Source organism: Hipposideros armiger, unplaced genomic scaffold, assembly GCF_001890085.2.
Source record: "Hipposideros armiger isolate ML-2016 unplaced genomic scaffold, ASM189008v1 scaffold_11, whole genome shotgun sequence".
In the NCBI taxonomy this organism is placed as follows: domain Eukaryota; kingdom Metazoa; phylum Chordata; class Mammalia; order Chiroptera; family Hipposideridae; genus Hipposideros; species Hipposideros armiger.
The window spans coordinates 5,297,151-5,309,757 of record NW_017731361.1 but is presented as its reverse complement, the minus strand read 5'-3'; the positions used below and the strand labels follow the sequence as shown (position 1 = coordinate 5,309,757).

Sequence of the window (12,607 nt, the reverse complement as noted above, 5' to 3'; positions counted from 1 at the left end):
GAGAGGGAACTCTACGGGTGACTCCATGGGTTCAGAAGAGGAAGAAGTGCATCAGAAAACAGAAAAGTCACTGAAAAAATTCACTCAAAAAGAAATGGAACAACTCAAAACAAACAAGAGACCCAAATCAAAGGAGCTCTAAGACTGCTGAGCTTGAACAGCTTGAAGCCAAGCATTTCCCCTTTCAGAATGGGTGATTCTTACGATGTGAAAGATTTAGTTCCTTGAATTCAGAATTTTTTATTTTTACTTTTTTAAAGCAAAAAAACTTAAACTGAACTTGTATCTTTTCTTCCTCTAACCCTGAAGGTTGGAAGGCCACAGGAGACAGAAATTCCTGGGTTGAAAGTAAGTAAAGGTCTGGCTGTTAGGCGAAATCAGGGTTGAGCTCTAATTTCTTCCTTTGCATTTCCATTAATTTAAAGCGCTAAGTTGCCTGTGTGCTCTAAAACATGTGGTTGTCTCTTTGCAGTGTCCCCTTAAATAGCTTTTCCTTCAGCTCTGCCAAAAATAGCTAGAGCAGGTCCTTTGAGAATCTCATTCTTAGTCTTAAAATAAAAAATAAAAAAATACACTCTCCTCCCCACCCATACACGTAAACAGGCGGTATCTCCCACTTCTAACCGGGACCTCCAATCAGAAACAATAAATCTTTCAGGAGTAACACAGAGCTGGTCAGGGAAGTAATTCTCCCAACCTGTTTGTGCTTATTCATTTATGTTACCATCAAATACCGAGACCCTCTTTTGGGATTAGCAGCTAGTCAGGCCCGGGGCTGAAAACCCAAATGCCTACACCATGGCCAGGCAGGTAAGGGGCATGAAAGCGGGGACCAGGCACGGAGACCAAAGGGACAGCTTGGAGACCAGGGCAACTGAAGCAGGCATGCCCAGGGGGAAAGGGTGTGGCCGCTATTCAGTTCCAGCCGACTGTGAGCAAGGCGATCTGAATTTTTTCAAGTGAAATTACCCCCATTACAAATGCTGGAAGCCTGTCCAAATGTTAAAAGCAGCGAGGTGTGGGACCACAGTACCAAATAGAACACCTGTGGGCTGCTCCGGCTAGAGGCCCTCGTTTGCAACCTCTAGGTAAGAAACAAAGATAAAAGCAGACACAGGCTGCTTGTCCTCTGGGAGCTTGTGACCCAGTAGGAGGGAGAAGATGCACACCTGGTAAAGGTGGAATGTGATACACGCTAAATGAGAGGAGTAAGCAAAGAGTTCAGGGAAACAAGAGGGTGCTTGAGGCAGAAAGGATTCTTGTAAGCAGAGGCATTTGAGCTGAGGCTAAAGCATGAGGTCGACTTTGGCAGCAGAGGCTGGAGAGGGATCATACCCGACGGAGGAAAATGAGCTGCAAAAGGCAAACAGAGGGAGCAGAGAAGAGAATGTTGAGAAATGGTCAAAAGACCATCAGTCTTCTACCGGCAAGTATCTGTGAGTGTCTACTGCACACCACGCAATAGGGATGTGACGGCCGTCACAAAGGAGACGAGATGAGGCTGCAATGTTGGAAAGGGCCCAGGCCAGGCCCGGCCCTGGAGGTCACATCCAGAGTTTCATCTTAAGAGCAGTGGGGAAGCTGCCTTTGACATTTTTTTGAAGCAAGGGGATCACATGTGGAGGTTTGCAGTGTTCCAAGCACCCCGGCTGCAGAGCGTGCATTCTGCGGCCTGGAAGGGAGCCAGAGCAAGCGGGGAGGAGGCCCTGGGAAGCGGTCTGGAAAAGGGACAGTGACAGCGTGGACTAGGGGAGTAGCGATGAAGATAAAGAAAACTGGATGGAGTCAAGAGACAGTTAGGGGTTAAAATCACCACAACTATCAGTTCAGGGTAGCAGTCGGTGAGGCAGAAGCCAGATGGGACTGAAGACTGTGGTTACTGTGTGGCTTCATGGGGGGGGGGGTATGAGGCCACACCACCAGGGGCCCAGCAGCCAAGCCTTTCTGTACCGACAGCAGTGGGAGTCCAGTGGTCGCCAGAGAGAAGAAGGGCTCAGCAGCCAAGGTGTATGGCTCAGGGAAGGCGGCCAGAGAGGCTCACAGGAGCTTTCCATCTTAGAAAGCCATCATCTCAAAAGTACTGTTTTCTTTTAAATGTGCTTTGTAAAATTCCACAGCTATTTTGTTTGGACTAGGCTTGATGGCAAGGAAATAACTAGCTCTCCTCATGTGCTCGATAGCTCTTCACTAAGCTAAATCTTATGCTCTAGACTTGGGGATGAGAAAGAAGGAATATTAGAGTATATGTATGAGATATATGTTATGGCCAAGTATCCATGCCAACTTCCTTTTATTTCGACTCTTTCTTAAGAACTTCAAGGAATGGTAGTTAACCACCAGGGCCCATCCTCCTGGGTGCCAAGGCCTAGCAATGACTTTCTTGATAACCACAAGCATTTTCGCATGAACCCAATTCACTCTACTTCTAGATCACTAAGAAAATATGAATATGTCCTTCTTCATTTGCAGGAATACCTGGAAGTACTCAGACTCTAGTCACAGGAAGGAGAAAACAGCCAAGCCACTAGGTGCTCAACCCTTGATAACTAACGACAATGGAATCTATATATTTTGATAAAGTCTTATTTGTATGGCAAGTATTTGCCCCACAATATTCCTTAATGACCCCTACAACATATACAGAAGTCACAACATACAACATATCACTCAAAAAAACACTAGACAATTAGATAATGAAAAGAATAATAAGCAATCAGCCAACAGCGATGGGACTACAGTTGACTTTGCCTTTTTCATTTTTCTCTCACCCTCTACCCCCCCGCCACCACATCCTGGAATTTTAGTGTATATGTACCCACACTTCACCTTCCCTCCCACATTGATCTTTTTGGTCCCATATGACTTGACTGAGTTAGCATGCCATGCAAAGATCATTCAATAGACTGAATGTTCTCTGTTAAATGTTATTTTTCCAAGACCTGCAGTAGGCACTATGGGCTGCCTACTCATAGCTCTGCTTTTATACAGGTATCCACACCTCCCACAAGTGGCCCAGGTAAATCCTGGTTGGTATAAAAAATCATGGTGGTCCCATTCCCCTTGCTGGCGATTGCTTCAAACCAATGAGATGTGATGGGAAGTCTGTTGAGAACTTCAGGGAAAAGTATCATCAACGGTCTTAAAAGGAGACTCAAAGAAGTCTTCTTTGGCCTCTGGACAACCACTAATTAGTGTGCAAGGATTTAATGCAACAACTTATGACCCTGTGAGGAGCTACCTCATACAGTAAGGCTGGCTGTGAGCAGGACCATGGAAATAACCCGAGCATTTCATGACTGAGAAATTAACCAGCCCTCAGGACTGATCTTACGTAATGAGACAACAGATTTCCTTATTGGTTAAGCCATTCTGAATTGGATTTTCTGTTTCTTGCAGCCCAAAGCATCCTAAATGATACAATATCTCTTTGGAGAAGTAAGAAGGCTCCGTCTCTCCAACACCCTAGCAACAAAGGAATAGTTGCTTCAAAAAAGAAGAGAGGCTAAGATTTAATTCTCAATACATGCTTTGGGAAAACCAGCTGTGAAAAGGTATTTTTAATAGCCACTCCTGATGCATGGAGAGCCCTCTGAAAACCTCCCTATGGCATAAACACTGTAATAAAGTTACGATGAGCCACTATGAATGGTATGTGTGGGAATATACAACATACTTGGAGTCATCATAATATGTAAACATCGGGGAACTACCATGAAATTAGTCTTTATTACTCATCTACTCTTATTTCCTTCTACAATTATAAGATCGGGAAGTATTTTCTTCTCCACTCCCTGTTCTAGAGGATGAGAACATAGAATCACATGATTGGATCACCATTTGCTTTACTGATAAAGATGCTTTATGCGTGATTTTAAGAGTCATTTGCTGAACACTCAATTTAAAGTAAAGTTGAACTGTAAATACATGGTAAATCAAAAATTTTTTTAAGTAATTTAATTATGAAAATAAAATCTCCTTTTTGAACTCACTGGTTTGAGCTTCTTCTTCCTATTTCTAATTCCCTCGTAAATCCCAATCCATTCCTCTCAATGCCATTTCTCTCTCCTAGAAAATCCCTGCATATGGCCCGTTCTCAAAAGACTGTATCATAATGGCCTGAAATGCAGATTTCCAGGCAGTCTGCTTTAGTACACCGGGGGTGGGACCCAGCAATGTCATTATAAATAAGCACCCAGGTGAGTCTAACTGTGCTCGGAGGCACATGACTTCCGACTGTATACTAGATCCTAGGACCCAAAGAGAAAACATCTAATTATCATAGTAGATTTGAGCTGGGACAACAAAATATGTGCAGAGTTGCCTATAATTTTCATGTTCCCTCTGAAGTCTGAAATAAGCCCAAGAGCTCTGTGATTTGGAGGTACCCTGGTAATCATATTTGCTTGGAGGTTTGAAGTTTTTATCCTTTCTCTTTAAGACTTGCTTTCCCTCTGAATACATTTCTACTTGGTATTACATCGAAAATGTCTTAACTTTCCCTCCATGGCTAAAGGAAATCAATGTTGGAAAGTGTTTCAAAAGAGTACTTTAAAAAAGACACAATACAAAATGTCGTCCCTTTGAACCAGACGCCTGGGATGCACAGGGCAAACACAGTAGGTAATGAGAGAAGTAAACACTGGGTTTTCCAGCCGAACCAGCCCTGAAACCAAAACTTAGGAAGGAAGCTGACCATTAAGTAAGTGGACCAGAGGAACAATAGCTCAGGCGTATCCGAGGTTAAGCCTGAACCTGAGAAAACTGGAATGAAACAGACAAACCCCTTGTCCCGTTACCTTTCCCTTACTGCTTGATTTTAAAATAGAACAGCACTGTAAACGAGAATATAGAGTTTAAGTGGAATCTTAGAACTCCTCCGGGTGCCAAAGAATTTTTTTCAGAACTAAAGAAATACTCCTGACTGGATTCAGCAGTGCTCATTGATACCCATCTCCTCTAAGACATTTCAAATCTAGAAGCTCCAGAGACCAAAGAAGGCGGCATGCTGAGAACTTGAGTCTGTGTGTTCTAACATCAGCCTTGACAGACTCACATTACAGGCATGAGAGCTTGTCTATCCCTAGATTTCTAAATGGTTAAATGAACAAAGAAATGTCATGTTACCTCACAGAGCCAAAGAAAATCAATGTTAAGTATCAAAGACCATGTATAATGCTCCAGACATGATATAAAATAAATACCTCCAGCAACAAAATTGGTTTAAATTCTTTAGAAGGCAAAAAATCAAGTTCCCGGCTGTAACTTGTCTATTCCAGTTGTAAGTCTCCTTGGGCTAGGGATAAAGACAGACTGAATTTAATGGGGTTGGGAAAGAAGAATGAAACAAGAAGGAAAAAGTGAACCATCCACCAGGAGATGAACAGGCTTGACTGTTCTAGATCTACCTTAAGGGTTTTGGTTTTTCTCTTTTAATCTTTTTTTTTTTTCTTTAAAGATTCCTAACAATCCTCAGGGCATTCAAAACATGAGAAAATTCAGTACTGGCTCTGCCGGATCGCCATTTATTCTTGGTCCCCCTCAGTGCAATTAAGTTCTCATCACACTGTGCAGCTTGAGAAGCCCGGCTACTTTCAGCTGGTTCCTAACCCTTCTCCTCTAGAGGCTCCCAGCAGGCCTGGAGGCCCCCTTAGGACCCAGTGGCCATAAAGCAGCCCTATAAATGTTTGGCGGGAGTATGGACCTGGAACTTCCTCTGGTTGGGGCAGGCTCTGCAAGCGTGCAAAAGATCTTTGCAACTCAGATCTTAACCAGCTTTTCCGTTTAACAAATGCCTGACTGGGTTGCATAGAACGAGCACCCAACCGTCATCTGAGCATCTGGAGTTACTTTTTAAAGCTCCGTTCCCATTATTTTAAACACATTTCAACAGGATTCTTTGACATTTTGGGGGCATTCTCCATGCAAATGTGCATGTTGTCTGCTATGCTTTAATTTTTCTCAACATGCATGAATTGGGTTTCCGGACCCAATTCCACTGTGGGGCACCAACAAACAATTCTCAGGAGATCAGCAGAGTGTCCGAGGATTCAACTCAATTCTGACACTATCAACCTGGAGATAGCATCCGATTCCACAGGTTAAGGGTTTAGTCCTACAAGACTGACCCGAATACACACACACAAACACACACACACACACACACACACACACACACACACACACTCTCTCTCTCTCTCTCTCTCTCTCTCTCTCTCTCTCTCTCTCTCTCTCTCTCTTCAGATGCAAGCCCAGATTACCTGTGCTTTTGACCGACAGGCCACAGATTAGGGGTGCCAACAACCCCCTCCAACATGGAATGCCAATCCCAAATGCAGGTTGTCACCTGTACTTCTGACCTACTGGCTAATATCAGAAATTCTCACAGTCCCCTCCTTGGGTTCTATTAATTTGCTAGAATGGCTCACAGAACTCAGAAGCAGGTTACTTATTAGATCACTGGGTTGTTGTAAAACGATATAACTCAAAACAGCAGGATGAAAGGCACACACAGGCCAAGGTGTGTGGGAAGGGATGAAGGGTTTCCATGCCCTCCACAAGGGGGCCAATCTCCAACCACCTTCATGTGTTCACCAGCCCGGAAGCTCCCCAAACCCCATATTCTTTGGTTTTTATGGAGGCTTCCTTACATGGTCATGATGAAATCATTGGCCATTAGCGATTGATTCAACCTCCTGCCTCTCTCTCCTCTCCAGAAGTCATGGGGGTTTGGGAGGATGTAGGATTGAAAGTTCCAACCCTCCATATAATATTATTATATGTATGATATCGGGGGGGGGCGCGGTGGATTGAGGAGGGGAATTGTCACTTTGTGAGGGGTGAAAAGAAAACATAACTATTGCATTGTTTTGTACACCTGAAACTGGAAAAAAAAAAAAGTTCCAACCCTCCAATCACAGCATTGCTCCCGCTGGCAGCCAGCCCCCATCCTCAGGTACTTTCCAAAAGTCACCTCATTACCATAACAAAAGACACCCTTTTTTACTCCCCAAACTTAGGAAATCCTAAGAATTCAGGGAGCTGTGAGCCATGAATTGTGGATGAAGACCATACATATGAGAAATAAATTTTGGTCATTTGATCGACCAAATATATATTTCTGATAAATAACAATATATCACAATGCAGTTCTGACATGGAATGGCAAGAAAAATAACTGACCGATAATGGAGCAACCCTTAACTCTACCTAATTGCTTCTCACCAACATGCAAATCACTCTTTCTTCATAATCAGAGCTGTGGAAACCTTTATGGAACCATATATGCGCTCTCTCCAAAACGGAACATCAAGAGCTTGGTAGAAATATGAAAACAAACCATAATCTCCCTCAGCACAGTATCAACGTATCCCAAAAGGATGACTTCATGGCATGAACGAAGTGTGGGAAGGGCTAGATTTACAACGTATCAATTCAGTAGAATGTAGGGATTAATGATTTAGGGTAACTGTTACACTCTATCTTTTCTTATGCTCCAGTCTGCAATGAAAAACATTCATCAACGTCAATGGAAGGTTAGAACATGCACGTGTGTAGGGGCCGGTACAGCAAGGGAAGTCAGTACGGCCATTCTGAAAAGGGTCACACAACAGTAAGCTCACAGAAATTCAAAACCGTTCCAAGAGTATAAATATGCCTAGCAGAAAAATCAGACCCCTGCCGAATGCTTTGATTATCTCAGAAGACAAGTGGGCATTTGCCAAAGATAATTTCTTTATTCTCTATCCTTCTTCAAAGGCTTGAATGCACACAACTTTAAAAAATCAGTGACATTGTAGGTTAAAGGGAGCCCACTCTCCATGTTTGACAGATGAAGAAAATAAGGAATTGAGAGGTCGGCGGCTTGTCCAGGGCTGGTAAAGTGGCCTGTTAGGAACAGTTAACTGTAAAATCCAGGCCTCTTTCCTACAGAGCCAAGGTCTGTAAACCCACAACATACTCCTCTTTGCCCTTGACCGTCACCAGAACATATAACTCCTGAGAACTCTGCTTGGTGACCTGGTATCATAGATGATACACTCCTGCTTGCCCTTGATCACCACATGAGCAACCCCCACCCCCACCCCCAAAAACTCGGCCCGGTGGCCTGGTCACAGGGCCACTTCCTCGGCCTAGTTCACAAAGACCAGCTGGCATGTGCTGCTGTTACCCTCTGCAGTTAACATTTCACACATTTCTTTCCTAAGCCTCCAGCATACCTGATGCAATAGTGGGAGAGGCAAACGTAAGCAGAACAGAGACCAGCTTTAGTGCTAAGATAAGAACTTTCTAGGCGTGAGACAAGGGCCAGCAATCAGTCTTAAACCTACTTTGCCAAGTGGTTCATGAGCAGCTGTAACATCTGCCTATTTTTCTCCGGGAGTCGATGAACAAGGCTGTGGATTTCAGAAACCCGAGACTCCTGGTTCTCCAGCTCTGCAAAGGTAGCAGGGAAGGAATATTTATCAGTGTCACAGCTAAATCAGTTTACAAGGCAAAAAAATCAAAAGAAACCAAAGGCTGGGCACTAACAGACTGAGGATTTCTCAAAAGGTTTAACATCCTGCTCTGTGTACTCATGACCAGAATGACTAGATCGAGAAGTGCTTTCTGTAACAGAGTTCATTAAAAAAAAAAAAAAAAAAAGCTGTAAAAAAATTCCAGCCAAAATGATGACGTGGTGAAATGGAGCCAGTGAACTGCATGCTCAAAGCAGGAACAAACTTAGGAGCAGCTGGCTCCCTAGAGTGACGGCTTCATTTCAAGGAAAAAAGGAACTTGATGCACTCACCAAGTGATAAACAAATTGTACATGAACAACATTGCAAGGGGTTCACATGTCAAAACAACGCCTCAGGACAGCATCAAAGAAATCAAAGGAAATGTCCAGTTATTTCAAACCCTGTGTGATGGCCAGCCTGGTATACAGAAGGAAGGAATGGCGCAGCAAATATGTAAATCTTTCTGCGAACCTGTAACCTAAGTCACGGCCTGTCATGTTCTCGTGGTTGAACTTGGGCAAGTGGCTGCGTTTGTCTGAGAAATAGAATGATGGTCCTCACCACACCTATTTATAGGACTGATGTGAGGTTTAATTAGAGAATGGTTGCCATGGGGTTGGAATTTCTCTGAGAAAGAAATCACATAAACACTATCTTCACTCCTAGCTTGCTCTCATGTCTTTCTTCTCCCTGTTTTAAGGGGAGAACTCTGAGTAGACAAGGCCATCAGAACATTCGTTGCTACTAAATTAGGCCAGTAGTCGCTACAAGGGTAAACAAACTCTGCCGGCTTAAAGGAAGCAGGGAGACACACAGGCTACTGGCAGAGCAGCACTGCGGGGTTTCATGCCAGATTTAAATCTGAGAGAATATCTTGCTGCCCCGAAAGGAGGCCTGCCCCACGTAGACAGATTCCGGTAGACTTAGGGTAGCTTGAACCTAATCCTGATGTATTTTAATACCAGTAATATGACGCTAGAGGCCTGGATGATATGGCTGAAGAATGATCAGAAGCTGTAAGTAGAAGCCATGATGGAAAGCAGACTGGGAAGTTATATAAATGGTGTCGCATTCGGGAAAACACTTCCAGTGCTCAATTTAGGTTAATGTGCAAAGTTTGATTCATTCTGCAAAATGCTACTTAAGGGCTGGGAAAAACCCAAGGAGTTAGAACTCCAGTAATCAAAATTAGAGAGGCAAACTTGCTTTTCCCTCCTCTCCCCACCCCCACAAACACGCTGCTGAAGTTTCTCTCCTCTATCATAAACTTGACATGGTAGCAAGGCCCTTAGCAATCCTGACTTGGTTTCGTTTTGATTCTGTGGCGGGCTCATGAGCGCGTATGTGGGTAGTTAACATGCGGAATACGAAGGGTTAGATAATATTTATTTTGGGATACTAACTGTGCTTTGAAATAGAAAAAAAATCTATTCCCTCCTCCTCAAAACTGTGACAAAAAGAAAACTTACTTGCTGCTTTGATGAAACTTCTTTGAAACTGGTACATCATGAGTGGTCCCGGAAGCATTCTGGAATAAAAGGATGTACACTAGTCAGCTTAATAAAAACAATCATATTCTCTCAAAATAGCAGCCCAGAGACTGCCAAACTGTATTATATTTCTCAAAGACAAAGATCACAGGGAAACAATGCAACTCAGCTCAGACTCAAACTTAGTTTCCCTTTTCAGAGGTCCTGAGGTTTCCGCTGAAATTTTCATTCTCTCTCCTTTTTAAGGGAATGGATAGAACTATGTTTCGTAGTCACAACTGGAAAAGTACTAATGCAGAAGTCTAGCACAAACCAAGAGATTTCATTTTCAGTCAGTGACTCACAAGAGCATTTTAAGATATGTCTGAGTAACAGGCAGCTAACTAAACACTTGCAAATATCTGCATTTATCTCGTCTTCCCAGCACCTTGTTATCAGAATCAGTTCATCTGTGTTATGAGAGACTTTTGTAGGTGTTTTTGTGGCAAATTCACTGTGGAGTGCTGCTCGAGAATACCAAAGAGCTAAAAGCCCTAACATTAGGCATGACACAATCAAATTTTACCTGCTTTTTAAAAAAATTTTGTTTTACATACAAACTCATGGACACAGACAACAGAAGGGTGGTTGGTTGCAGAGGGGAAGGGGGCTGAGAGGGGGATGAAGATGGTAAAGGGGGGGTCAAATATATGGTGACAGAGACTAGACTTTGCTGGGGAGCACACCGTGCAATATACAGATGATGGATTATAGAATTGTACACATGAAACTCATATAATGCCATTAACCAATGTTACCCCAATAAATTTAATAAAAAATGTTTTATACTTATTGTTTATTAGCAAATCAATATAAACATGTAAAATGAAGTGTGAAATGCAAACCTCTACAATACAGCTTTGTGTAAACTACAATAGTAATATTTGGGGTATGAATATTTAAGGAATATGTTAAACTATAAACATACCAGAGGTTTTTCTGATAGTCTAGACTCTAGACAATAAGGTTTTCAATAGACTATATATTATTCTTGGCTCAGGTTCTTTTTTATTCTCATCAGATCCCTTAAGTCAACCCTTAGTTATCACTTGCATTACATCTTATTCTTGACTTCAAGATTCTTCCTTCAATCCCCCAATAGCCAATAACCCAGCATCACCTATTCCTTTTCTCTGGCTTTCCTCCTTTGCTTTTGAGCCAAGGGAATCTTCACAAAACCTGTACAAGTGCTTATGCCATTCATGATGATAGTTCTCCTCTTTGTTTAAGGCTGGGTCCCCCACCTTACTGTGTAAGAACCACAGCGAAGAACTATAATTTTCCTACCCTCCAAATCAAGCATAAATTCCAATCTACTCATGAAATTGAGATGTGGGGAGCTAGTCAATCCCACACTCCCTTAATAACAGATGGAGGGGTAGGGAGGTAGCATATATAATATTGCATATATTATTACAGGAAAAGACTCTTCTCACCAATAAAGTGATCTTTTCCATTCTAAGCAGAAGGAGACAAAAAGGAATTCCATTTACTTCTCATTTTTAAGGACCAATATCAGCAATACACTCTATTTACAAAATACACAGGGTATGTAATCATGCATTTGCATCAGAAAGGGATATGTGATCCCTTGTTCTCTTAATAGAGTATTCAGGAATTTCAGGGACTACTGTATTTTAGGTTTTGTTAAAGGCGAGTTGTCACAGTAGCTTCTTATAAGGCACAAAGCTTCCTAAATCACTCATGGCATCATTGCACAATGGCAGCCCATCAACTATGGATGATTTACAATCAGATGGACCAGCTGAGTTAACTGCACCCACACGTGAGCTGTTTTCACATCTCAAACACCCACCCAACAGCTCTCTGGAGGCTGAAAATAAAACTGCTTTCTTCCTGATTGCCTGATAACAAGCTGGCACTCAGCCCTGCAAATGGAAAGTCCCTACCTTAGGTAGGTCTTCAGAGCACTAGTGATGGTTTTGATCTCCCATTCCGCACAGATATCCACTTCTGTTTCAGAAGCTGTTTTGGGGTCTAAAACGGAGAAAAGACAATGTGTAAAGCAGGGCAGAAAATACAGCTAAACAACAAGCATACATAAAAGCATTCAGCCTCACTACTAACCAAAGAAATCCAAATTAAAACAAAAAGGACACCTATTTTTTGCCTATTAAATTAGGAAAGTGTTTAAAAATCCAAATACCTATTGCTGGCAAGAATGCAGTGATCCTCTCATAATCTGCTGGAGGTAGATTTTTTTAATAAATGTAACAGTTTTGAAAAGAAATTTAGCAGTATGTATCAAGAGTCATAAAAATGTTTCTACCCTTTGAACTGGTAATCCTACTTTGTACAATCTTTCTTCAGGAAATAAGATAAGGCATGAGAAAAGTTCCATATTCCCCAAATGTTCAACACACACTATTCTTTATAACAGTAGAAAAACATTTTTAAAAGAGTCAATACCAATGCCCAATGATAGAGGAATGATTAAGTTAATCGTGGTATGTCTACTTGATGGGGTATTCTGTTGCTTTTACATGATAATGATGGGCTATCTAGTAATAGGGACAATACCCAGATTATCATGTAATAAAAAAATCATGGATCAAAAAA

General features: G+C 42.2%; 1 protein-coding gene across 5 annotated transcripts in view; it reads right to left on the bottom strand.

Annotated features, from left to right (window-relative positions):
* Positions 1-12,607, bottom strand: part of ARHGAP26 (Rho GTPase activating protein 26) — a 426,643-nt gene that overhangs the window by 150,663 nt on the left and 263,373 nt on the right. For all 5 annotated transcript variants that reach the window (XM_019663136.1, XM_019663126.1, XM_019663152.1 and 2 more), the window contains exons 15-17: positions 11,938-12,025; positions 9,968-10,026; positions 8,328-8,433 (exon numbers count right to left, since the gene is read on the bottom strand). In XM_019663136.1, the coding sequence (XP_019518681.1) occupies positions 8,328-8,433; positions 9,968-10,026; positions 11,938-12,025 (253 nt within the window). The remainder of the gene's footprint in view (positions 1-8,327; positions 8,434-9,967; positions 10,027-11,937; positions 12,026-12,607) is intronic.